The sequence below is a fragment of the Heteronotia binoei genome, chromosome 10 (assembly GCF_032191835.1).
Source record: "Heteronotia binoei isolate CCM8104 ecotype False Entrance Well chromosome 10, APGP_CSIRO_Hbin_v1, whole genome shotgun sequence".
Lineage (NCBI taxonomy): Eukaryota > Metazoa > Chordata > Lepidosauria > Squamata > Gekkonidae > Heteronotia > Heteronotia binoei.
The window spans coordinates 61,722,841-61,750,326 of record NC_083232.1 but is presented as its reverse complement, the minus strand read 5'-3'; the positions used below and the strand labels follow the sequence as shown (position 1 = coordinate 61,750,326).

The following is a 27,486-nucleotide window of genomic DNA, read 5'->3' as shown; positions in this document are numbered from 1 at the left end:
GTACGAATTACATTTTAGTAATACTTAGGATTACATTGTCAGTATACAAAATGTTATCCTATTCGGTGATTCAATCCCGATCAAAGGACTGATATCAAAAATATATCAATTGCTACTCAGCCCCCTTAATGCAAAGCCGCACTCCTATCAAGGTGCCTGGGCTCGAGATTTGCAGATAGAACTAACTGAGGAGCAATGGCGAGCCATCTGGGGTTCTTCCATATATAAAACGAAAGCAATGAATGTCCAACTTCAAACCCTTAAAGTCCTCACACGATGGTACCGGACCCCAGTGCAGCTAGCGCACTCGTCTTCCATCTCACCCCTCTGTTTCAAGAACTGTGGACAGAGGGGTACTTTTCGCCACTGCTGGTGGCATTGCCCAATCATAAATAGCTTTTGGAGACAAATCTATCAAGAAGTACAAGAACTCACATCATACTCTCCTCCATTTATGCCCTAATTTGCCCTTTTAAATCTTCTAGATAACTCAAATATCCCCGAATCTGCAGAGGAATTGATCTCGCTCATGTTTGTGGCTGCTAAATTTGCAATAGCTCTAGTTTGGAAACAACACTCTCCCCCCTCACGACAAACTTGGTGGTTAAAATTGTGGGATTATTATGCACTGGATAAGCTCACTTATGACTTAGGCCCTCATCGTTCCCAGCAAACTACTTCCTCGAATTTTATAGAAAAATGGCGACCCTTCATTGATAAAGTTTATGCTGATAATAGAATCCCCAATGCCTCATACCACGCTATATTGATGTCCTGTCAATTACTTTCGTAACTGCACTCTGTAATGTTTCATGGTGTCATGTTTTGATATTTGATGCATACTCATGGTTTTCGTTTGTTATATCTGTATCGCACTTCTTAACTCAATAAAGCATTCCAAATTTTTTAAAAAAATTACAAAATGTTGACTACATACATCCTCAACAAAATACAATACACACAGAATCTCAGTATTACCTTTAATTTCAGCCAAAAGGCTGAAAAGCACTGGATAAGAGCTTTCATACAAGAGTTTTCTAAGCACTTTCCTCCATCAGCCAGAATTTTCCTAATTTTTTCCAAACCATAACATTGGAAGGATTTGGGGTTTTTTAAATGAATAAATGGTGTAGCACTGTAGTGTAGCAATTACCTTTTTAAAAAAAGAACTCTTTAAAAGCCTTCTGGTAGAACAGCAGGTAAAACAGCAGATGTAAGGGGCTGATTCAAAGGAAAGTGGCGCCTATATAGGTGTTACCAACTTCAAGGTGGGGTCTGAAGTTCTCCTGGAATTACAATGTATCTCAGAACTACAGAGACCAGTTCTCCTGAAGGATCACAAACATGATGGCATCCCATCTCCACTGGGCTTCCCCAAACTGCCCCCAAACTATGTGGGCAGGATCTTTTAAAATCCACACCTTCCCATTCAGATGATGTGGTAAGGCACTTAGGCCCTATCTTCCCAATAAAGTTTGCAGTGAAGCAGATTTGGTAAAAGTGTTCCAAGGACAAGAAGAGGATGATCAGAGCACAATGCCATATGGATGCTCTAAAAGAAAGTTCTCCAATTCTGGATGCCAAAGCAGAAAAAAAAAAAACATATGGGAACAGCTCTGACATCCAAGAATTTGAAGTATCATTCCTGGCAAATATGTGTCAATCAATCCAAAATTATTTTCATTTATGTTATTCTGCCAGTGTATATAGCCCAGTGGAGCTAATTATTGCATCATCACTGAATTATACTAACATTAAGCTACCAATAATAACTTTGTCTTATTTGCTTGCCTCAACTGAACACAGCAAGCACCAGGCAGCTAATTCTATGGGTGTTTTCTGTGACACAAATATATTTCCAGCACAGCCTAATCACCTGTTTGAATCACCATTTAGTTCAGGTTAAGTCACAAACCAGAGATCAAGGTCAGATTAGTTCTTGTCAACCACCCTAAGAATGTGAAACTTAAATACTGAAAAGGTCAACAAGCTCTAATTCAAAGTCTGAATCACTTGCCAATGAAGCCCATGCAATATGGCCCTGCAAACTATGTCGGCTCTTCTCCTGATGGAATTGCTGTCTGCTTCATGGACACACACAACCCCCCTCACCACAGTTTAGAGGTCACTGATTCTCATGGCTGCTATAAAACGTAAGAGACTTGCTGGCACATGAAAAGGTAAAGGTAGTCCCCTGTGCAAGCACCAGTCGTTTCCGACTCCAGGGTGACGTTGCATCATGCAGGAACATAACACACTCACAAAATGACCTCTTTATGCGGAGTAGTCTACCCTATGTTCCGAGTATTATTTTAATGCCATATTGTGCTGTTCTATTTACTTACAGCACAATACCAAGCAGGTCTTGGTATAAACCAATGAATCTAGATGGGTGCAACTCTCCTTAGGGCTGCTCTGCTAATTTAGCTGTCTTTTATTGTAATAAAAGAAAGCTCCTGGGGCCCTGCTCTCTGTCTACTGGCCTCTGGCCTCATCAGATTACTTATCAAGGCTGCAGAATGAACAAGCCAAAGTCCCCACCTCCTTCAGCTGTCGGCCTGTCAAAACAAAGGCTCTGTTGCCAAGACCAGGCAAGGAAAAGAGGGGCGGGTGGAGATAGGAGGAGCGCAGCTGCAAATCCCCAATCCGAGCTCTCGGCTCACCTCCCCCAAGTAGCCTGGCAGGGCACAGTGTGCTGGAATGACTGTTTTGCGAAAGGAGGCAGTGGGAGGGGAGGGGAGGGGGGCCGAGATTGTTTATTCTTTCGGAAGACCAACGCAGCAGGCGCCTGAAAGAGCTTTGTCTGCCTGCCAGCTCCCATGTTTACACGACAAGCAGCTGCGACAGCATCTCTCCAAGCCAATAATATAGTAACCGCTGGCCTGTCTGGTTGGGTCTGAGTGGAAGCAACGCAAGAGTCGCCCGGCTCTCGCGGCCTCCCAAAGTCGCGCGGCCATCCCGCCTCTCGCGCAGACTTCCTCGCACGGCCCCTTGCTCGCTCGCGACTGGTTGCTTCGCGCCTCGTCCTTGAGCAAACCTGCGGCGTTAGTCATTAGTAAAACCCAACCCTTCCCAAATCACCCGAAGGAGGCATGCGGCGCATATTAAAGGAGGAAGGCCGCCTAGGAGGCCGGAGAGAGGCCCAGGCCCTCAATCGGAAGGGCACTGTGGAGGGCGGTGGACTGGAAACTGGGTCACTTGGAAAGAACGGTGTGGGGCTCCCCCGGGGAAGAATCTTACAGGCGCGAAATCGCGGTGGGTATTTAAAGGATCAGGGCAACAGTGGAGAGTGGCGGCTCTGAGAACTGCGCTGCAAAGAGTTCAAGGGACAGAACTGAGCCGAAGCACTCGGTGGGAGTGGATGTAAGTGAAGCGGTTCTGCCGGAGAAAGCAAAAGATCTGTGAAACGTAGTTTGCGGCAAGACAAGAACTTCGTTTTAGGAAGCGCTGGAAACATAGGCTTCGGGCCCGGATTGAGCATGTGCATTTCCTGCCCGATACATATTCATAAACCTCCCAACACTGTGGAAATCGAGGATCTAAATAGAATAAGCACAGCCTTCTAAGACAAGGGGATGTATCCAACCGTCCATGGATTTCCTGGAGAAAGACGTTTCCGCTTTCTCCTCCTGCAGAAATGTACGGGTCACCCACATTTTTGTTCCTAGAGGTCTCCAGATCCGCTGGGGGAGTGGGGAGGAGTGGGAACATGCAGTGCCATTAAGTCTTCCGAAATGTGTGGGCCGGGTATATCCCAAACTGTTTAATTTCCAGACAGACTTGATCCCTTGCACTATAATACATCGTTTTTACTACTTGTCGTTAACTTATTGATTCTAGAACATTTAGCATCCCGTTTTTGCTAACATAAATCAGGTCCTCTCATAACATAACAGTAACATACAGGCAGTGCGATCCTAAACAGAGTTACGCCCTTCTCAACCCACTGACTTCAACGGATTTTACAAGGTCCAACTCTTGTTTAACAGGACTGCACTGCCAGTAACAGTGGTGGGAGGAAATCCACTTCGCATCCGCCTCGAGGGTTTAAAAAGGCGTCAAGGGGTAATTAACCCCCTATTAAGTGTTCTTGAAAGCGAATACCAAGAATAAAGCAAAACAATAATAAAAGGAGACAGTAGGCAACGATCTGCTTCGTTCACAGAAAACCTGTTGCTAAACTAAGAAAGCGGGAAAGCAGGCGGGGAGGGGGGGGGACCCGCACGCACACCAGAGCCCCCACCGCCACTCCGTCGTGAAGGCTTTGCTCCGCTTTCGACCCGAGCACGGCGCACCCCGCACTCCGAGTGCAACCGCAGAGAGCTCGAGCGGAGATTTAGGACGCCCCCTATCGGCAGCGACCAAGGAGGGCGGTCGCTGCGGCGGCGGCTCCGTCCTTCTTCTCCCCCACCCCCCGGGCCGGGCGGGTACCTTGCAGGCGGAGTAGACGCCCAGCTTCTCGAGCTTCTTGGCGCGGGGCGCGGAGCGGAGCTGCGCCTTCTTGCCCGCGATGCGAGCCGAGCCGGGGCCTCCTCCGCTACCGCCCGCGACAGCCGCAGGGCTCTCGGCAGTGGCGGCCGCCGCCGCCGCGATCACAGCTCGGGCGGGTCCGCAAGCGGCGGCCAGACCTCCGGCGGCCGGGGAGCCCTGCTGCACCGCTCCAGCGCCGCCGCTGCTCCCCCCGCCGCCGCCGCCGCTTCCTCCTCCAGCGGCTGCTGCGGTGGCCGCCGCTGTCGCACCCGCCCCGGCCGCGCCAGCCTCAGACATGCCGCAGCCCGGGTGGCGGGAGGCTCGGCTGGGGTGTCGTCGCCGCCGCCGCCGCCGCCAGGTTCGCTCGGTTGCCCGGCTCCGTGCGCCCGTCGAGCGCTCTAGACCCTCCCCTTTCCCTGCTCGGCTGCCGCCGGCTGCTCCCTCAGGAGGGAGGGGACAGGCCGCACCGCGGGCGGGTCCTGCCGGGGAGAGGAGGCGGAGGCGCCTGCGAAGAAGCCAACGGGGAGGGAAGGATGGACATGTTCCTGGCCGGGGCCTGGTGCGGCGGCGGCGGTCGTCGCTGCGCTGCGCTGCCTGCCTGGGGCGCTGCGGCCTGGCCTGCTTTCGCTGCCGAGGAGGCGAAGCGGCAGCGCGGTGGCGTCGCCACCAGCCCTAGCCAAGCCTAGCCGCACGAGCGCTATGAAACGCCAAAGCGCCTTTGGCACAACACGCGCGCCCGTTCCAGCAGCCAAGTTTTAGTTGACACTACGGGAAAGGTTCCGGTGGGGATGGTTGTGGCGTCAACATCTAGCTAGTGCGCCTTCTTTTAACCCAGGGTTCCTGAAGGCAGCATACATAAGTTCTTCCTTCCCCATTTTATCTTCCCTAGAAACCTCTGAGGGCGAGGCTGAAAGAGAATAAGGGCTCAAGGTCGTCTTGGCATCACCTTGAACCTGCGCCTGATATTATGACATCACCTGCTCTTTTCTCAAAGAGCTCAGGGCACCATACCTGTTTCTTCCTGGTTTGGGAGGGAGGGAGATAGTGGTTGGCCCAGGGTCTCTCAGTAAGCTTCATAGCACAGCAGGGAGTTCAATGCCCCCCAGATTTTAGTCCAACATTTTAACCACTTCTCCACATTCATTAAACATGGAATGTGCTGCAGGAGAATAACAGTTGTGTGTGATATAATCTTTGACAGCAGTGAATTGCTTTGGCAAACTTCCTCATCTTCGGTGTGCCTCGGAGGGTTAGATAAAATCTCAAAAGTGACCTCAAAGCTTCTCTCCTTCCCTTTTGCGCCTACAGGGCAATCGTAATGCTGCAGATAACTTCAAGCAGATGGAAGGGAACAACTGTGCATCTTCTGTGCACAATTCTATGCAGATGATCTAGATTGCCTGCACTCCAGCGTTTGGAATAGTGCCTACACAGTAACAGTCTGCATGCTTGCCCGCAGGTTTCTTTCTCATTTACAACACTGATAGCCTTTTCCTTCTAAGAAATGGAGCTGAAACACAGAACATGTTGATAGTTTTGCATAGGTCAAGAAAGACAGGAGTATCTTGAGAGGAGTGTCCGCTGCTTTATTATTCATCAGCTTCATTAGTATACAGGCTATCAAAATGTTGCAGTGACATTGTTATAATAAAAGCATATTCTCATACAACAGTCACTGATTTATATGTAACTAATTAATGCTAAAGGGAGGAGGAGAGCAGGTCCCACCTTGGGAATATCTGCCATTGGGTTTTTTTGTACTGATTGAGGGTTTTTAGTACTGATTGAATTATTTATTAATTGGCTGCTGGGAGGGTATTAGAAATATAACTGAAGGGCTGATTAATTAGGTTCCTAGTTTATTATGAAATCTTGCACAGTACTAGTTGGAGGGGATTAATTAGCAATGGGTAGGGTTTTAGTGTAGTTAATTAGTGGGTAGAGTTAATGTTATTAGTTAGGCTTTTAGGAACAGGATAGACAAGATCAGTGGTGTATTCTTTTGTCACGTTGAAGCATATTGGGTGTTGACTGGTGGCCTAGTACTGTGGTTGCCACTCAGTGTTACATCTTGACTGGTCTGAGGTTCCTACGGAGATCATTGGTGTGAGATGACTGAGCTGGGGATCCTGGTGCTTCTGCAGAGGGGAAAGTACAGCAATGGGAACAGGCATTCATATAAGGGAAGGAGGCCAAGATAACAGAATGCTCGATCCCCTTCCAGCCTGTGTCCCATCCCAAAGGTTGCAAACAGTGGGGTCAAGTTAAAATATTCTCCTTCGACATTGGTGTTGTGCAACGCCAGGTCCATTAATAATAAGGCCTCTGTCTTGCGAGATTTCTTGCTAGAACAGAATATGGACCTGGCTTGCATGACTGCGACCTGGGTGCGAGATGGAGAGACAGTTGCTCTTTCCCAAGTAGCTCCCCCTGAGTTCTCAGTCCTTCACCAATCACAGACTAGCGGATGGGGGGAGGAGTAGCGATGTTCATCTGGGAGGCTTACTCCTTCCGGGCACTCCTGGCCCCAAGGATCACCAGTGTTGAATGTACCAGTCTAGTGGTTGAGGCGCAAGAGAGTTTGGCTATTTACCTGGTGTAACGACGCGCCTGCTGCACCGGTCAATGCCCTGCCAGCTCTTGCGGAGACCATAGCAGGCTGGGCGTTGGAGCACCCTAGACTTTTGGTCTTGGTTGACTTCAGCGTCCATGCTGATGACGTGGGCTCCACATTGGCGTCGGACCTAGTGTCATCCATGGCGGCACTGGGACTCTCTCAATATGTAACAACTCCCACCCATCAGGCTGGTCACATTCTGGATTTGAATGACAGTGGACTGCATTACTGCTGATGCAGTGCCATGGTCGGACCACTATGCCCTGAAGGCCTGTTTGAATATCCCGCTCCAACCCTGTTTGGACGGTGGGTGTATTTTAGCCCACCCACGGAGCCAAATGGACCCTATGCGGTTCTAGATGGCTCTTCAGGATTCTTGGCCCCCTGGCAATTCTCTAGATGAGCTTGTGGAGACCTGGCATAACAGGCTCACTACGGCCATTGATGAAATCGCTCCCAGGAGCCCTCTGCGTCCCAGTACGAAGCTGGCACCCTGGTATACGCCAGGACTACAGCAGATAAAACAGAGGCTGAAACGGCTAGAGAGGCAGTGGCAGCAGGCCTGCGACGAAGTGACAAGAACAGCTTATAGGTCATATATGAGAACCTATGAGGTGGCAGTCAAGGCCGCTAAGAAAATACGGTATATCTTGCGACCATGATTGCATCTGCGAACTCACGCCCAGTACAATTATTTAGGACAATTTGGTCTTTAACTACCCTACCACAGGGTATTCCAAATGCTAGAGAATTGGATATCGGCTATGAGGCATTTGTGAGTTTTTTCGCAGATAAAGTCTTGTCACTCTGCCGTGACCTCTCTGCCACTTTGGAAACAGTAAATGAACTCGGGGCTCTGTGCACGTCTTCCAGTCAAGTTTTGGATTCTTTTGCTCCACTCAGCCTGGAAGAAGTTGACAGAATTCTCTCCACTGTGCGCCCAACCACCTGTAGGTTCGACCCATGCCCCTCTTGGCTAATAAAAGACGACATTGGATTTATATTCCGCCCTCCACTCAGAGTGGCTCACAATCTCCTTTATCTTCCTCCCCCACAACAAACACTCTGCGAGGTGGGTGGGGCTGAGAGGACTCTCACAGGAGCTGCCCTTTCAAGGACAACCTCTGCCAGAGCTATGGCTGTTCAAGGCCATTCCAGCAGGTGCAAGTGGAGGAGTGGGGAATCAAACCCGGTTCTCCCAGATAAGAGTCCACGCACTTAACCACTACACCAAGCCGGCTGAGAGGAGCTACAGGTTCCCCTAAGGGAAATTGTCAACAGGTCCCTTCTTGAAGGAACCTTCCCTCAGCCTCTTAAAGAGGCCATGGTTCTCCCCCTCCTAAAAAAGCCATCTCTCTCTCTCTCGGCTTGGCTTCGCGAACGAAGATTTAAGAAGGGTGCAATAGTCCACGTCTGCTGCAGGCTCGCTGGTGGCTGACAAGACCAATGCGGGACAGGCAGGTCCGGCCACAGTGGCTGCAGGGAAAAGTCTGATTTAGGGTTGGTTCTGTAGCAGTGCGATTCTTCCTCAATCTCCTTTTGTCCTCAAGACCAGCTATGCGTGCGTTCTCAAAAGAAGAAACAGCCTGGTGGATGGTGTGCCTCCATGCTTTGCGATCTGAGGCTAGGTCAGACCACTGGTGATGGTTGATGCGACAGGTGCCAAGGGATTTCTTCAAGGAGTCCTTGTACCTCTTCTTTGGTGCCCCTCTATTTCGATGGCTGGTGGAGAGTTCGCCATACAGGGCAATCTTGGGAAGGCGGTGGTTTTCCATCCTAGAAATATGCCCTGCCCAGCGCAGCTGCGTCTTCAACAGCAGTGCCTCGATGCTGGTAACCTCCGCCCGCTTGAGAACTTCAGTGTTGGTCACAAAGTCACTCCAGTGGATGTTGAGGATGGTGCGAAGGCAGCGCTGATGAAAGCGCTCAAGGAGTCGCAGGTGATGAGGTGAGAGGCCATCTCTAGACCCAGCTAAATTGGCAAATTACCGGCCAGTGTCTAACTTGCCATTTTTAGGCAAGATTATTGAAAGGGCGGTGGCAGTGCAGCTTCAGAGTTTTCTGGATGATGCTTCCATGTTTAACACACATCAATCCGGTTTTCGTCCGGGTCATGGGACAGAGATGGTTCTGGTTGCCCTCATAGATGACCTCCAGAGGTATCTGGATAGAGGTGGCTCGGCAGTGCTGATGTTGTTAGACTTGTTTGCAGTTTTTGACACGGTCAACCATCAGCTATTGACCTGTTGCCTCGCCGATGCTGGAATCCGGGGGTTGGCCTTGAAGTGGCTCTCCTCCTTTCTCCAGGGTTGGGGACAGACCGTGGTGCTAGATGAACTATCCTGACGACACCCACTTATTTGTGGTGTGCCACAGGGAGCAGTTCTTTCTCTGATATTATTCAACATGTACATGCGCCCCCTCGCCCAGAGGTATGGGCTGGGTTGTCACCAGTATGCAGATGACACCCAGCTCTGTCTGCTGATGGGCGGCCAGTCTGACTCCATCCTAGAAGATCTGTCCACAGCATTGCAAGGTGTGGCAGGGTGGTTTAGGCTGAGTGGACTGAAATTAAATCTGATGAAGATGGAGGTCCTGTATCTGAATCGCCATGGTTGAGGGCCAGAGGTCCATTTACCGACCTTCGATGGTTAAAAGCCTAGGGGTGCTCTTGGATCCTTTAACAATGGAGGCCTAAGTAGCTGCCACTGCCAGGTCAGCCTTTTACCATCTGCAGATGGCAAGGCAGTTGGTCCCCTTTCTTGAACATGACGACTTGGCAACAGTGATCCATACTACGGTCACCTCAAGACTGGATTACTGCAGTGCTTTCTACTTGGGACTGCCCTTGTCCCAAATCCGACGACTTCAGCTAGTGCAGAATGCTGCAGCCAGGCTGCTTATGGAAGTTCCTTTACGGGAACACATTCAGCCTTTGCTGAAAGCACTGCACTGGCTACCGATAATGTACCGGATTCGCTTCAAGGTGCTGGTTATTACCTTTAAAGCGCTATATGACCAGGGTCCTTCATACCTTAGGGACCACCTTTCCCTGCACATGCCCCAGCGAGCTTTTCGGTCCGAGTCTCAAAACCTGTTGACAGTTCCCAGCTTCAGAGAAGCAAAGCTCAAAATGATGAAAGCCAGGGCCTTTTCCGTTGCTGCCCCTAGCTGGTGGAATGAGTTGCCGGAGGAGTTAAGGCCCTGCGAGAGTACTTACAGTTCCACAGGGCCTGCAAAACGGCACTCTTCCGCCAGGCATTTACATGAATGGTAACATCTGCAGCAATGGGACTGGCCCATAAGAACACCACCAATGGCCTACTTCACTGTGCTACGGCGATCCTGAGACCTCTTGAGTATAGCTAACCACCAGAATTTAAATTGCCTGAAATTATGACTGTAGCACATGAAATTGTTTAAAATTGTTTTAATGTTTTTATTGTCGTTTTATTGTGTTTGTGTTGACCCTTGGTTTGTGAGCTGTCCTGAGCCTGTCTTTGGTGGGGAGGGCGGGATATAAATTAAATAAATAAATTGGCTGTTGAGAGACACTAAAGTGCCACCCAGTTGGGATAACACGAGCCCCTAAGAATAGGTAGCCCTGCTGCTTCAAACTAGCCCATCCCATCTAAAGTGACATCAGAGCCAAGTGACAGGATGTGGGGAACCAGTGCTCTGAACTTGTTGTCCAAGCTAGAACCTCGAGCAGGAAATGCCAGCTAAACAGCAAAGGATATACTGAACTGACAAAGTCAAGGGTTAGGGCAATGGAGGAATCCTCTTCACCACTGAGTGATCTCACCTTCCTGTCCTACTGCTCTTCTAAGCACATATGTAAAGACAAGGCATGACAGCCATGCTCTGCTCTGCAGCTCCTTCCAAAAGGGTGACTGGAGGGGCTCACAGTCCAATTCAGGGTACCAACTCCATGCGTTGAAGACCAGTAGATTACATGACAAATCTCTGAAAGCCATTAAATAGATACATATGAATATATGAAGCTGCCTTATACTGAATCAGACCCTCAGTCCATCAAAGTCAGTATTGTCTACTCAGACTAGCAGCGGCTCTCCAGGGTCTCAAGCTGAGGTTTTTCAAGCCTACTTGCCTGGACCCTTTTTAGTGGGAGATGCCGGGGATTGAACTTGGGACCTTCTGCTTACTAAGCAGATGCTCTACCACTGAGCCACTGTTCCTCCCCTAATTATTCACACCCAAAAAGGTTTGTGCAAAATAGGCCATCTTTAAGTACATTTTTATCCATCCCTTCCTCCAAGGAGCTCAGAGTGGCATATAAAATTCTTTCCCCAGTCCCCATCATTTTATCCTCACAACAAGCCTTTGAAGTGGGCTAGGCTGAGAGAAAACAAATGGTCCAAGGTCACAGTGAGTTTTATGGCAAGTGGGAATTTGTACCTGGTTTTCCCAGGTCCTCATCCAACTACTACACACTGGATGGACTTGCTGTAATAAAATATGACCAAGCCCTAGGAGGAAAGGTAAGAGACTTGGGAATGTTCAGTCTGGAGAAGAGGAAGTTGAGGGAGGAACATGATTTGAAGGGCTGTCGCTTAGAGGATGACCAGAAGCTGTTCTGACTGGATATTAGGAAAAACCTTTTTACATTAAGTAATTAACAGTGGAATCAGCTCCCTAGAGAGGTGGTGAACTCCCCCGCCCCACTGCCAGTCTTTAAGCAGCAGCTGGACAAACACTTGTCAGGGATGTTGTAGGTTGATCCTGCATTGAACAGGGGGTTGGACTAGATGGCCCCTTCCAACTCTATGATAAAAGGCTTGTGACTGAACCTGTATTATACCTATGGCAAATTAATCTCCTTGAGTTGGTTTGATGGGCAAGAAGCAGAAGGAAGAAGTGAAATAATTCTGGTTGCGTAGTTCAGTAAGAGGAAATGTGGGTTTCCTGAAAAACCACATGACATAAGTTACATTGTAGATCAGGGGTGTCAAACATGCAGTTCAGGGGCCAAATCAGGCCCTCGGAGGGCTCCTATCAGGCCGCTGAGCAGCTGGCTGTCATCTGCTTCCTTCTCCCTATTTCTTGCTTCCTTCTGCATAACAGCTTGCCTTGCAAGGCTTGCTCAATTGCACGGGAGCTATAGAGCAAAACCTCTATTTTCTCCATTGGCTGAGGCTCCCCCCATTCCCCTGGGGATGGAAGGAAAGAGCCAGAGCTTCCTTTGCCCAGTTCCCTGCATCCCAAGGGAGAAATACAACGAAAGCATCCTTAAGACCAATGAATGCTAACATTTTAAGCATGTTTTAAGTTTTAAAAACATATATATTTGTGTTTGTCTGTGTTCTTTATAAAATTTATATCTCTGCTACCTAATCTTAAATAGGTATGCACACGGCCCGACCCAACATGGCAACTCTGCCCAACCCAACATGGCCCAGCCCTTTAAGGTCTCATTTATGTCAGATTCAGCCCTCATAACAAATGAGTTCGACATCCCTGCTGTAGATACTGGACTGACATAGCTGATTTACCATGAGTTGATTTTTGCAGTTGCCTGATGTTGAGAAGTGTGATAAAGCTTTAATGTATTAGCGCCATTCACTCAACAGTCATGAGGATAAGTTCACAAGGCAAAATACACATCACCTGTTACACCCCCTAGAAATACAGTTCCTTGTGCAGTGCCATTCACAATTAGAACAGTAATGGTGACTAAGGATACGGTTACTATAGTAATAACTGTAAACACTGGAATTGCAGTACCCAAGCTAGTGTGTTAACAGCAACAGAAAGAAATGACACCTAAAGAACACAACTTTCTTAAAGCCAAAGGTATGTTTTATAAACATTTCACTGATGTTTGTACATGGAACCGCACGCTAAATGTCTTCTCTTTTTATGCTCATCTGCACCCACCTTCGTTTCTTTAAGGTGCTAGGCCCAGCAATTTTTCACCCAGTTTTTTGAGGGGTTTCATTTTTTAGTCTGGCAACTGTGTAAGGAAGAGCAGTTTAGGCTGCTGAAAGGTGCTGTATGTTTCCATGCCTTCCCCCTTTTAAGCTTTTTTTTTGTGTGTGTGTCTGCACCTGGAAGTTGTGGTAACTTCTGGTAACTGACTACTGGGGACTTGGAGAATCTTCAGGGAGGTGGCTGAAAAAAGACTGCCTCTGTCCTCCTGACTGCTGGTATTTCAAGGAAGGTCTCCTTTCCAAGTATTTGCCAGTTGACTGCTCAGTTTCTGAGATCTGATGAGTCAGGTCAGTTTGGTGTCACTGGCTTGTTCCTGAGCTATTCCATATACCCCCTTTTTGAGGGGTCGATAACTGAGACCCCAGAAATGTTAACCGCCCCCAGGACTGAGCGGCAGGGTGAACGTACATCTGACATTTCCCTTAAAAGTACTTTCTAGGGGGCATCTTCTTTGGTGGGTCATAACTCAAACCCCCGAAATCCAATCTGCACATAACTTGGAAGGCATGTAGAGGAGCATCATGGGGAAGTCCCCTGAGCGTCTGATTTCTCTAGCTTGCAGAGAGTCTACTCTATATACTTTTGAGCCTGCACCTGTCATTTCCCAAGAAAGCACTTTCCTGGGGGTACAACTTGAACCCTGTATATCCAATCCTCACCAAATTTGGAGGACAGCTGGAGATCCCTTGCAAGTTTGGTATCTCTAGCACACCAGGGGGCATTCTACTGCATCATGAACTCCACAAACCAAACCAGTTAGTTTGGCACCTAAAAGTTTGTGACATTGTGGCTCATGAACTAGGCATGCCATGAATTGAATCACATTTTTCCAGTTCATGTCCATCCTTACTAAAAATTGAACAGAGAAAATAAGCCTGGTTCTGCATAATTATTGCTTTATTTTATACAACTTTACATCTGCGTTACATCAGTGCTGCTTTTTGTTTCTCCTGTTCTAAAACTCATACTTATCTCATACTCCTTTTTTTGGCTGTTGCTCATTCTATTGTCTGTTTGTGGTTTCCTCCTCTTTCTACTACTATCAGCTCCACCAAATGTTTCACTCAAGGACCATCAGGCTGCTGCGGCTGCTGTCACAGCCAGTTAGTCACACGAGACTCTCTTTGCAGGCAAACCAAGCAGGTAACCATGTTGGGCCATAGCAGAATCTAAAACAAACTCAAAAGGATTTGGTACCTTAATGCTTCTTTTGCCAGCATCTCGCATGAAATGCTTTGCTGACTTCTACAGGCTTTGCTGGCTTTTTGAGTTCTACATTTGGTATCAGCAAGCCCTTTGCCCACTGAAGCCAGCACGGCATTATACACACAAAGGATGTTGGCAAAGAGACCTTAAAGGTATTTTATCCCTCCATACCACCCCTTTAAAAAATTCAGGCTGATGCAGACTTCTGGTGATCTTATAAGCTTGCAGACTGTGTTGAGGACTGTGGACTGGACTGTAGAATAGTTAGGTGGATAAGAAATTGATTGGAGAACCACACCCAGAGTAGTTGTCCATGACATTTCATCTGATTGAAGGGAGGTGTCCAGTGGGGTGCCACAAAGCTTGGTTCTGGGCCTGGGGTTTTTTTCAGTTTTTAAATGAATGATCTGGATGAGAAGGTGGAGGAACTACTAAATTTACAGATGACACCAAATGGGAGGAGTAGCAAAAATGCCAGAAGATACAGAATCTGAACATACTGGGAAAGTGGGTGGCATGAATATGATGCAATTCAACAAAGATAAGCAGTTCTACATCTGTGTAACAGAAATGAGAAGCACACATACTGGAGAGGGGGTACATTGCTGGGTAGCAGTGTGTGAACAAGATCTTTGGATACAAGTGGACTGTAAGCTAAATATGATCAGTCAGAGTGATACAGCAGCATAACATGCAAATCACATAATCACACTCTATATTGCATTTGTCAGGCTGCACCTAGAGTTCTGTGCATAGTTCTGGAGGCCTCACTTTAAAAAGGATGTGGACAGAATGCAGCAGGTGCAGAAGACAGCAACGAAGATTAGGTATTTAGGGAATGCTAAATCTGGAAAAGATTGGAAGACAGAGATAGAATCTGAACACATTGGGAAAGTGGATGGTATGAACACGATGCAATTCAAGAAGGATAAGGGCAAAGTTCTACAGAGTGAGCCTGCTTGTGGGGGAGGGCAGGATAGAAATGCAGTGCAATAAAATGAAAATAAATAAAAAGAGATGGGGGCACACAATTGCTCCCTTTAAGTATTTGAAAGGTTGTCACTTACAGGAGGGCAGGGAGCTGTTCCTGTTGGCAGCAGACGATAGGTCTCACAATAATTGGTTTCAGTTATGGGTGGAAAGATATCAGCTGGGTATTAGGAAAAAATATTTACTATAAGAGTACTTCAGCAGTGGAATAGGCTGCCTTAGGAGATAGTAAACTCCTTCTCGCTGGCAGTCTTTGAGCAGAGACTAGATGAACACTTGTCAGGGATGCTTTAGGCTGATCACGCATTGAGAGGGAAGATTGAACTAGATAGCCTATAAGACCCCTTCCAACTCTGATTCAATTATTTTTGTTAGTCTTCATGAAAAGAATTTACATCCTTCATTTGAGAACCAACATGTTGACTTAGGGCTATACTTCACAAGCAGAGCTCCAGTATAAAAGCTGCTTTACTGTTTCTGTAGAGCTTCTGCTTTGTGAGACAAGCTATGTTTTTACATTCTGTCACAAGACAGATGAAAATTCTGCAAAGCCTATCACTAGGATACTGCAAACTGCCCTCAGCAAAACTAGGTGAAGGAACTGTTGTACAGCTCCTATGGGACAGTTGGATTCAGGGTTTTATTTCTGGGGGAACATGGTGGAACAGAGTTCCAGAACCAATTAGTTGAAACAAAATTCTCAAAAAGCATTGAAAAGTTCATGAGGGCACCCATGAGTTTCTCCTTCATTTCCCTCTTAAGCATTCCAGCACTTCTTTTTCTAGAAACAAAACCCTGGTTGTATTTATGTGTGAAACAGCTGAGGCTTCTTTCATTGACCAAGTCATCAATTCATACTAAAAGTAAAAAGAAAACGGCTAAAAATTCTAGTATTGGGTAAAACTGAACTCTCCCATTCCTAAGAAAATGTCCAAAATAGACACTTCATATTGCTGTTTTTTAGTTACCAGAAGAATGAAGATTTATTTTGATTTGTTTGCAGAACTTACCTTGCTTTTATTAGTTAACCGATGTTAATGCCATAGTACAGGGGTATCAAACATGCAGCCCAGGGGGCAAATCAGGCTCTTGGAGGGCTCTTATCAGGCCCCTGATCAACTGGCTGTCATGTTTCCTTCTCCCTCTCTCATGCTTCCTTCTGCATAACAGCTTGCTCTGCAAGCCTTGCTCAATCACACCTCTATTTTCTCCATTGGCTGAGGCTTCTCCCTGGGGGAAGAGAGATAGCTTGCTTTGCCAGGCTCTCTCAATCACAGCAGAGCTACTGAGCCAAGCCTCTCTTCCTTCTATTGATGGAGGCTCCTCCCCTTCATGGTCCCCTGGGAAGGAAGGAAAGAGCCAGAGCTTCTTTTGCCCAATTCCCTGGATCCCATGGGAGAAATACAAAGAAAGCATCTTTATGACCAATGAGTGCTCATGTTTTAAGCATGTTAAAATCTTTGTGTTTGCCTGTGCCTTTTATAAAGTTTATATCTCTGTTACCTAAATAGGTACACATATGGCCCGGTTCGACAGGGCCTGGCCCAACAAAGTCTGATTTATGTCAGATTTGGCCCTCATAACAAATGAGTTTGACACCCCTGCCCTAGTGAGTTCTGCTTTGATCTAGATTTGTAAAAAACGAGTCCTGCTGTGCCATAAAGACTGCAGAGCTCAAAAGTTTGCAACGTCTACTATTTTGGCCTATCCTATTTAAAAGAACTTTGGGAGACTTTATCGTAAATGTATTTATTTGGAGGCAAGTCACCTGAATTTCAGTTGAATGTGCTTGAAAGCTTTAGAGCTATGGGCTGACTAGTGTATTTATTTAAAATCTCCATTTAGTCCAAAAGGAGCTTATACAAGTAAATGTGCATAGTATTGCTACTTGAGATGTACATTCTCTTTTGTATTTTCATGTTAGTGAAGTCCCACAGTGCATCTTTTTAACAGTGACAAAAACACTTAATATTGTACAATTAAAAGCCAATCATGTTTGGTCTTAATCTTTCTAAGACCAAATGTTACAAAATCAAATTATGTAATACAACTGCGACTTAGAAATAGCTTTTAAATGCCTCTTCATAATTTCCCTGATGGCAATTGGGGTAATGTAGGCAAAATTTGCAGTATGTGCTGGGGCGTGTGGAAACAGAATCAAGTTACATTTGTTCTCCCACTCCATACCTAACAAGTTACCTTTACAATATGACTTCCACGGCTAGAAAAGATTAGCAATGTAGACAAATGCTTCCTGAACCAAAAAAATAGGTTGCTTGTAATTCCACTGTCAGCAAAGTGAAAAACAAAAATGAGTTTGCAATGTATATCGATTAATATGAACAGCACAATGTCAACAATTATCAGCAGGTCTGTTTAGAAACAGCCACTATTTGTATGGTTACAGATCAAAACGTCCTCCTAGGGAACATAAGAAAATAAGTTCGGATAAATAATGCAACCTTTTGCATCCTTCAGATCTTTTCATTTGTCTCGATGTTCAGTACAAGACATTAAAGAAGGGGCAGATATTCAGCATTTATCAGAGTATGGTGGAAAGGTCCCCAAGTCTATTGCTTGTAGTTTTAAATCATCATGATGTATTGATGCAATTCATATCCTCACTTTGTTGCAATGTATATGATAAATACAATGATAGATAAGGACAGTTAACAGACTTGTTAAAGTAGCTGGTATTCAGACTTCTATTTGTGTGAATACACAGGTCACATCTTCTAAAATTTCATCAGCAGGTTAAAATTCCAAGCCTCTGCATACAAGCAGGTGTAATTGTCCAAGTTCAAAGGCCACAGTCCTATAGTCATTTCAGTTCACTATGGGGACAAGTCATGTGGTCATAACGAAACAGGAGAGTTTTCAGAAGCAGCATGGACTCTGAAGTCCTCAGAAAATGGTTCCCTGCTGATATACACAGATGTCTAAGTATATTTGCCAAAGAAAAAATGAAAGATTCATAGAAAAGTTTGGTTTTATTCAATTCTAAGGAATATCAGCATTTTCTGCCTCCTCTCTCTCTACAACACAGGTACATGGAACTCTTTGGTAAATGGCCTAGTGTTAAAATGAGTTAGCAACATCACAGTCCTTCTTTAAGCCACTGGACAGCTGTTTATTTTTAATGCAAAGATGTTTACCATTCTATGAACAGAGCCAATACATGCAGAGCTGTTGGTAGTTTTTCTCCCTTATCGCTAATACTTAACACATAACACATGACATTGTTATGCATTGTAGTTTCCTGCCCTCAACTCACATATATTTCATGTTTCTTGAATGTAAATCCTTGCTGTTACATTATTCTAGTGGATAATTCACAAGGGAGAGAAGAAATCAGTAGGAGTCTCCCGACAATCTATGTTAGATGCTGTTTAAAATTGGTAATAAATACACAGGAGTCAGGGTGAGCTGTAAGATAGCCAAGCTTGCCAATGACCCAGTTATTCAAGATGAGGAAAACCCAAAGAGGGATGTACTTCAAGAGAATCACTTCATCCAACTGGATAAATGACAACATGGTAACTGAAATTCGGCGTAAACAAATAATGGCATTGAAGCAAAATCACACATACAGTTATGGGATCGCAAGTGACAGTGACTAAAGAAAGAAGTTTCAGGAACATGGTGCAAAATTAAATGAAAATTCTTCAGGGATTCAAAACACAGGAGTGTTATTTTTATGCCAATCTATGATGTGCCCCTATGTGTACTGTACTGTTCCAGTGGCCCAATTCCAGAGCAGAACTGTAGAATAGGAAAGGCAAGAAATACACAAAAAAATAATCAAAAAACTGAAAAGCTAAAGTTTTTGCAGACCTAATTTAGAAAATTCCAGGTGGGCAGCCATGTTGGTCTGAAGCAATAAAACAAAGTTGGAGTCCAGTAGCACCTTTAAGACCAACGAAGTTTTACTGAGAATGTAGGCATTCATGTGCTGAAAGCACACTTCATCAGATAATAATATGGGATGGAATTAGCAGTCCTGCATATATAGAGAGTAGGCAGTGAATTAGTATGCAGAAAAATGTTATTTTAACCCATGCTTTAGAGGAGGCCAATGGAATATTACAACAGACTGTAATTTATTAGTCTTAACAATTAAGAAACTTAATGACATAGATATCCATCTCAAATTCTGACATATATTACCTTTGCTATTTTTTCCTCCCAATCAATCTAAACCTAGGATTACCAGACCCCAACTTATTGTTCTTTTAATCTTCTAAAAATATTTTTGCTATTTTGCATAAATAAACTTTGTTGATCTTAAAGGTGCCACTGGACTCCAACTTTGTTTTAATTTAGAAAAAAAAGTAAGGGAGAAATATTACAGCATAAAACAGTCAGTATGGAGGAAACAGCTTTTCTCTGCTTAACACTACTGGTTCAAACAAAAAGGTTATTAGACATGAATTTGGGATAGACAAAATACTTTACATAAAGTATGATTTATCTTATCCTATTCACTGCCAAAAGAAAAGTCATGCAGGGTACCCCCAAGGACTTGCAAGGGGCACCTCATTTCCCCTAACCCACCCACTCCTTTCTTGAAAGCCCTCATAATCTCTGCTTTTCCTGTTTCTTCTCTTCATCCCACATACACCAACCTACCTTTATCTGCTTTCTTGTCTTCAGCTTTCCTTCCCCCTGGCAGCCTTTCCCTGGAAGAAGTCTGGCCTAGTAGTGCCGTACCAGCCAATGAGCTAGATCAAGTTGTGCAGTGCTGGCCAGAGTGGACCCAGTTGAAGTGGAGAACCTGCAATTACTTGCAGGGGATGACCGTTTCCCCACTATTCCCCCTTCACAGATTTCCTCTCTCTTTCACCTTCTGGCAGCTTTCATGAACTCACTTTCCCCTGCTTTCTTCTCTCCTTTCCACCCACCAACCTATTTTTCTGCCCCATCTTCAGCTTTATTTACCCATTTATATTATGCCCTTTTCCACAATGGAGACTCGAAGAGCAGCTAATATAATTCTTTTATCATCACAACAGGAAAGGAAAGGTCCCCTGTGCAAGCACCAGTCGTTTCTGACTCTGGGGTGACGTTTTCACAACGTTTTCACGACAGACTTTTTATGGGGTTGTTTGCCATTGCCTTCCTCAGTCTTTTTACACTTTCCCGCCAGCAAGCTGGGTACTCATTTTACTGCCCTCAGAAGGATGGAAGGCTGAGTCAACCTTGGGCTGGCTACCTGAATCCAGCTTCTGCCGGAATCGAACTCAGGTCGTGAGCAGAGAGTTCAGATCACAGTACTGCAGTACTGCTGCTTTACCACTCTGTTTAGTAAATTAGGCTGAGAATATGTAGCTGGACTGGACCAAAGTCACTCAATGGGCTTCCATAGCAATGTGGTGGTTTAAGCCTGGGTCTTCCATATCCTGGTCTGAAATCCTAACCACAACACCACACTGGTTTTTCTGAGTAGCTGCTGTTCAATAGTAGCAAGGAGCCAAACTTGGCAGAATCACCTAAGTTATGTGGTAGCAAGTTACCCATGGTTGCTTTCAACCCTGGCCCCAGTGAGTCTTCCTTGAAAGGTTAAAACAGCCCTGGAAAGGGCCTTGCCCCTCCCTCTGCCTTTTACTGACAGAAATCAAGGCTTGAATACTTCCAATACTGCTGTGGTTGCCTCTGAGGGCGTTCCCCCCCCTTAAAGCTACAGGTATACTTCTATCAATTTGAATGGTTTAATCCTCTAAGATTCCAGATTTTTCTACAAGCCTATGATGCTTCTCAGGTTTATACAAAGGTACATCTTGCCTGTACATGGTCCCAGTCTCTGGATACAAGTCCTCAGATGCTTAGAATCAGATACATTGAGTAGACAGTTTTATGGAAAGGTCTGAGGCTAAACGGTCAGATAGAGAGCAGCTTATCTAAGCCTGTTTAACAGGCTTTTTGGGGGGGATATTATGTGGCCTTTGTACACCTCTTTTCTAACAAACATTGTTTCAACATATTCTAAATCTCCCATGATGCTTTAGAGCAGCACTGAAGATATAGTGAACACACTGCAGCCCCAAACACACTTACCTCCAAAAGAGCTATTTTGGCCTAGTAGACTTTGATTAGTTTCTATACGCAGCAAATTCCCAAGCTGTATACAGCACTGTTTTTGAAACTCCCTGCACTGCTTGCTATGTGCAATCTATTTTGTCCTCATCTGCCTCATCAGCACTGTCATCCATCCATACATATGCAGGGAACCTATATGGGAGCAATCAGATATGGTATAACTTTTGATGCCATCAATTGTTATTGATGTTTTATTGTTGTTTAATGCTTGGGTTGAAGTTTCAGAAGCTGGATTATGTATTCATTATTTATTGTAACCTGTCCTGAGCCTGTTTGCTAGAAGTGGGCTAAAAGTCCAATGATAAATTTAAAAATAATAAAAAGCATTTTGCTATCTGCTGCAATTTGAAAAACACAAGCCCAAAGTGCCCTTGGAACTAATTTCATGGCTCTCTGAAATGCAGTGTCATTCCATTTCATAAGACTAATTGAATCCCATTTGATTTTTTGCAGAATGACATGGGAAACAGACTCAGAAAGGACTGACTCTAAATTTCAGAAAGGTGAAGATGATCCCACCAAGAGAGTTAGTACTGATTTCAAGAAAGTTGGCCATCTCGACATTACAGTTCTTTGCTCTATATGCCATGAAGCAGTCTATATTAGACAACTTTTCTATCACAAACGAGCACATAAGGCACAATTTGCACTAGGTTATCAGAGACCATGGACTGAGACACTAGATATAAACAAGTTAGCCCGTCGGCAAAAAGAGCTATTTTTAAGAATGATAACTTCTCCTAAATATACTGAACAAGAAGCACACAAGATCGACTTTTCATTGGAGTTCCTAAAGGAGAGCCTAAAAAGCACACCGTATTTCTGTATCAACAGTGTTGAGCAAAGTTCTGTACACACTAAAGAAGTAAGCAATCCAGTTATAAAAGCCATAGCAATTTGTCAGGACAGAAATATTCTTTGGCGTGCAAACTTAGAAGATGTATTTGTTGTACTAGACAATTATGGAAACAGGCCTGGAACATGCTTTTTTGGACTCTTTGATGGAAGCAATGGTATTTCTGCTGCAGAAACCACTTCAGCTGAGCTTCCCCTTTTATTACTTGACCAGCTTGCTTGTATAGATTCCTCCTACCAAGTGAGTGCTGCTGAACGACTAGCACTAGATTCATTTCTCACTGTCTTTAGGCCAGATTATAGTGTAAGAGAAAAAATTTTCACCTCTATGACAAGCCAGTCCAAGAAACTTCTGCCAAGCAATTACAAATGGATTCACCAAGCATATGCCAAGTCCTTTTGGCGAATGGACAGGCTTTTACGACTGGGAAGAAACGAAGCTTCCAGGATTCGCTGGAGTAGCTGCTCAGCTGTCACCTGTTTAGTGGAAAAGATAATCAGTGAAAAGCAACACCAACCAACTCAAAGGGAGGAAACACTTCAAAGGATGAGTGGGGAAAATGAAAGGAACAACATGAAACAGGAGGAGCTGGCTGATAATTCAAGCATTGTAGAGGGGAAAAGCATCATAGCACAAGGAGCTCCATGTGTCAGCGATAAAAAGCCCAGCAGCAATGACCAACAAGAGGAGAAGCCTCTTGAAAAAATAAATGAAGAGGAAAAAACTATCAGAGAGGATAGCAAATGTTTTATCAGTAACAAAGACAGGCTCCAGGAACATCAGCTGACGAAGAATAATAATTCTACAGAGTCTGAAGAAGGTAGTGCTGGAATAATGCATATTGCTAACATTGGTATGTACATAATTCCTGCACTACTTCATCCTTCCTTATCCCAGCCTTAGAGTGTATCAGTTTGAATGGCATACTAACAGCTAGCAATTTAATTCATGTTCTAACTTTGCAAGGTAAAAGAGTTAACAGTATTTCCAAGCAGAAAACAGAAGTAGGGAAATGTACCTTTCAACATAAAAAGATAGTTTGCACAAGAAGAATTTCAAATGGCCAATATAATAAATTCTGTACCATTACACTGAGTTAACTTGTGGAATAAATATAAAATTAGAAGTTTCTCTCTCTCTCACACACACACACACAATTGATTATTTTTTGGGGGAGGGGGAAACCAGAGATCATTACAAGAAAATAATATATATTTTAATTGTTTCAGGCAATGTTCATGTGGTTCTATGCAAAAATGGACAAAGCTATTGGCTTACTAAAGAACATACCACTTACTCTGCAAAAGAAAGAAAACGCGTGCTTCAAAATGGAGGCTATATCAGCTCTAATGAACCCAAAGGAATGGTTGAAGGAATTATCAGACCTACTCGTGGACTTGGCTATCATGGAAACCCACAGTTAAAAAAAAGCGTAATTCCTGTACCTCATACAATTTCCATTCCAGTAGATGATTCATGTCAATTTCTTATTTTAGCTTCTAATGGACTTTGGGAAGTTCTAGATAAAAATGTAGTAGTGACATTAGCACTAATTATGTACTCTGCTTTTTTAGAACAATATCAACATACTCAGCTACAAAAGATCCGCATGGCTGAAAAGTTAAAACTGGACAAGCAGGATTCTGAAGACTCTTTTTTTACATGGCATTTGAAGCCAGATTTTCTTTTTTCAAAGGAAGATTTTGAAAAAGACAATATGGAACAGAACAGTACAGAGATAAGTTCACCAATAAGCAGTGGCTCAACAGGAGAAGAGAGAAGTCCATTTGGCTCCTTAGTGGGAAGCTCGAGAGAGCAAAAATTAGAGAGCCCTTCAGAAGAAGCTGTTAAATCCTGCACATTTAATGAGGATACATCATCTTCAAATGACACAGAAACGATCTCATCAAGCTCTGGCAGTCAAACCAGTTCTAAGGAATCACAAGTGCTTGATGAACAGCATGTATCTAGCTGTTTTGAATCAACTGACAGTCAAGAATCATCTTCACAAACAGATGGTGAAGAAACAGATATTACAACATTTTATGCCCATGCAGCAAAATATATTAGTAAACATCTTGTAAAAGCTGCACTTCGAGCAGGTTCCCGAGATAATATTTCTGTTTTGATAATACTCTTAAATGGATGTGATAAGATACCCACTTATGTTCAGCCCAGTTATGAAGGTAGTCAGTGTGAAATATGAAATGCAACTGTAGCTCTAGTCTTATGACAGAAAAAAAGAACTGAAATGAATGCATAAAACCGAAATTTAAGAATGACTGCAATGATTTCCTGTTTTATACCACTTTATTCAAACCTGAGCACCTCAATATAAAACTAAACACTGGTGAACTGTCATCTTCCTTGCTAAGCCCAAATTACTGCAAATTTACAATCTGCACATGTAAGTTTCTGCTAGCAGTTCAACATTTAAATAGATTAAATCATCTTTTCTGACACTTGGTAGATTTCATATAATGAAAATAACTAAAGAATTAGTGCAATATACTGGACAGATCAAAATAAAATGGACTTTGGAAAACAAAGTTGCAGAGTTCATTACAGACAGACAGTAGTACTTATGTTACAGGTACAGGAGCATCATTTATTACCGTTCCATCCATGAAGGAAGAACTTAATCCCCTCAAGCCCTGGGGGAAAGAAATGTTAGCTCTTTAAAGTAACTGTACATATTGTATACTTTTAAGCAACTTTTAAATAGTACAGAGTATTAAACAGATGTAGACTACAATGCAGTACCCTATTTACAGTACATTAATATCCCAATTTAAAATCAAGTTAAATGTACATAATTGTTAGTGCACTGACTGGTTTGACTTTTAGAGGGACATAACTGTTTTGGTCAACAGTGATTAAACACAAATCAGACTCCTCGTTTTTGTTTTACTTGGAAAACTCTCAAAAGCTCATGAAAAACTCTTGTTATGTTAGCAGTTGAATTCATTGGTTCTGCCATTTTATAAACAGAAAACAAACTTGATTTTATCACTTAAAACTGGGTTGACAAATTTACATATAGCGTAACAACTAAAAAACCAATTGTTCTGAAAGCACAGGATCTATAACATTGTTAATGCTGCACGTATTTTGCAGTTAAATTATGAAAATGTGGAATGTATATTTAAATGGTAGATACCCACATAAACAACATTTTGCATAAATACTGTGAATAAGCTTATAGGATCTTCAGAAGGTGTTATAAATTAGTTATTTTTTCCCAGACCACAAATGGACAATCCCAGGTCTATTCATTACACTTTAACAGCCACTATCCAAAGCTTGAGGAACTAACTGGGTAGCTGCAGATCCATGGAGTAGTTCGGTCTATCCCTAATGACATGTGATACAGTTTATAAACCTTGCAATTGAAGCAAGTCTATTCAGCTTCCTTTCCCCCCCTCTTTTGCTGAAACAGCCAGTGATACATGCATGTTATTAAAAATTAGGACAAAATCATTCTGTATTAGAAACGACTATTTCATAAGTCTCTTCAATTTTGGAAGCTGTATTGGGCCAGGTTAAACACTCCAAATTCCATTGTTATTAACAAGTTAGGAAGCAGAAAATATTCAAGACAGTTTAAAATAGCTGAGGGTTTAGTTACTACAGCATTGACTCTTAGTTGGTTGTGTTGGTTCAGTAAGATCTACTCCTCTTCCTCTGACAGAGTTGGCCCCTGCATTCTGTGGTTCATTCTTTGGCAACTTTTTAGCTACAAGGAAAAGGAAGTAAAATCAATATAAAACTTTTTGGCATGATTTTAATCATATCAATATCTAATAGACAAGATGCATGTATGCATAAAAGTATATTTTGAAGCAAATATACAAAAAATTCTTGTAATTTGCTTTGTTTTGGGTACTCTTTCAGCCTTCAGTACCTTGTCCCCTAACAATTTACAGGTTTCAAGGGCTAGGTCTTTTATTTTATCTTCAGACAGTACTCAAAGTAAATGGCTATTTTAAACAGGGCTGCTGATCCACAGGTATCTCTGCCTAGAGCTCATCTGCATGGATGTCTTCAGAGACATGAGATTCTAATGAAAATGCTTATTCAAATATACTAAATCAAACTAATTTAAATAAATTAAGTAGCCTAGCATGGGAACAGAAAAAAACCCACATAATATTATAGATCCTGCAGATTTTACATTGCAGATTTTCCTTCTTTTAATCTTCAGCTTTGGTTAGGCTATGAGCTTCTGCCAATGAATCCCAGTACAAGGGCTATGCTCTCCAGATACACAGTAAAAGGGCTGAAAGGCCTACCCAGCATTTAACATTTCTGCTTCCCATGTTAGCTTCCAAGTAAAAGTCAGCAATAAGAAAAAAACAGCAGAGACAGCCAGTTTTTCAGTTTACAAGAAAGCAATTTTCTAGCATTACAAATAATTACTGATGTCCTAACTAGACTTCATGCAGTTGTTTCACTGGAATGCCTTGTGTTAACTAGGATCTACTTTCCTGAAGAATTTAAGGGGGGGGGGGGAAGACAGCTAAAGTCTGTTTTAGAAAAATGCAACATCTCATAGGTTGATAAAAAAGCTTCAAAAAGCTCCAATGCACAACAGGAAAAACATTGTTTCCATTGCTTATTAAAACAGTGTGCCAGCCTTATAATAAACATACTGCACAATGCATTTAATTTTCTAAAGGAACTCTGTACCTACTCAAAATATAGGCTTGTATCCAGAAGAATTGTGTGTGGTATGCTGCACATGTAACAAGTCTTCCGAACCTCCTTCCATCTACAGCCCCTCATGTCCCCAGAAAAGCTACTACTCCCGAAGAGGGGACCCCTCTTGCCCAACAAGCAATTCAACAAGTGGTGCTGCATTGCACAATGCATTTTGATACAAGCAGTGGCTCACTAATATACTCAAGACCATTTAGCCTATACATCAGAAAAGTATTTGAGTCTTATGGTATTAAATGGGAAATTATCTAAAAACCAAAAAATGTAAGGGCTGCACAAAAATCAAGTCAGAGCTCTGATATTTATATTAACATAGGTTTGTACAATATTGTGCATTCCTAACAATGCTTAAACAGGAGCTGATCATGTTGTACATATCTGTGCTATTCTGTACAATATTACAATATATTTTGTTTATTCACCTTAGAAGCTCAAACAAACCTTTATCAAGGAAACACAAAGGCAAGAAGCTTGCTTGCCAAACCAAAGGTTCAGAAGCAATATTAGTCCATTTTCCATATCATAGCAGTATTCCCATACAAACCCATTTTTAAAGTGTAGATTCCATCAAATAGTTCAC

General features: G+C 43.7%; 3 protein-coding genes across 3 annotated transcripts in view; 1 reads left to right on the top strand and 2 right to left on the bottom strand.

Annotated features, from left to right (window-relative positions):
- Nucleotides 1-4,910, bottom strand: part of KAT2B (lysine acetyltransferase 2B) — a 43,394-nt gene extending 38,484 nt beyond the window's left edge. Inside the window, exon 1 of the mRNA XM_060248769.1 lies at nt 4,432-4,910. Within this exon, the coding sequence (XP_060104752.1) occupies nt 4,432-4,767 (336 nt within the window). The 5' untranslated portion in view covers nt 4,768-4,910. The remainder of the gene's footprint in view (nt 1-4,431) is intronic.
- Nucleotides 4,911-12,781: 7,871 nt separating this feature from the next.
- Nucleotides 12,782-25,261, top strand: PP2D1 (protein phosphatase 2C like domain containing 1). Its single transcript, XM_060248764.1, has 3 exons — nt 12,782-12,901; nt 21,785-23,040; nt 23,417-25,261. Exons 2-3 carry the CDS (start codon nt 21,786-21,788, stop codon nt 24,391-24,393), a joined length of 2,232 nt encoding a protein of 743 aa, XP_060104747.1. The 5' UTR covers nt 12,782-12,901; nt 21,785; the 3' UTR covers nt 24,394-25,261.
- The window catches only part of RAB5A (RAB5A, member RAS oncogene family), a 35,903-nt gene continuing 32,895 nt past the window's right edge, over nt 24,479-27,486 (bottom strand). Inside the window, exon 6 of the mRNA XM_060248767.1 lies at nt 24,479-25,923. Coding sequence (XP_060104750.1) covers nt 25,808-25,923 — 116 coding nt within the window. The 3' untranslated portion in view covers nt 24,479-25,807. The remainder of the gene's footprint in view (nt 25,924-27,486) is intronic.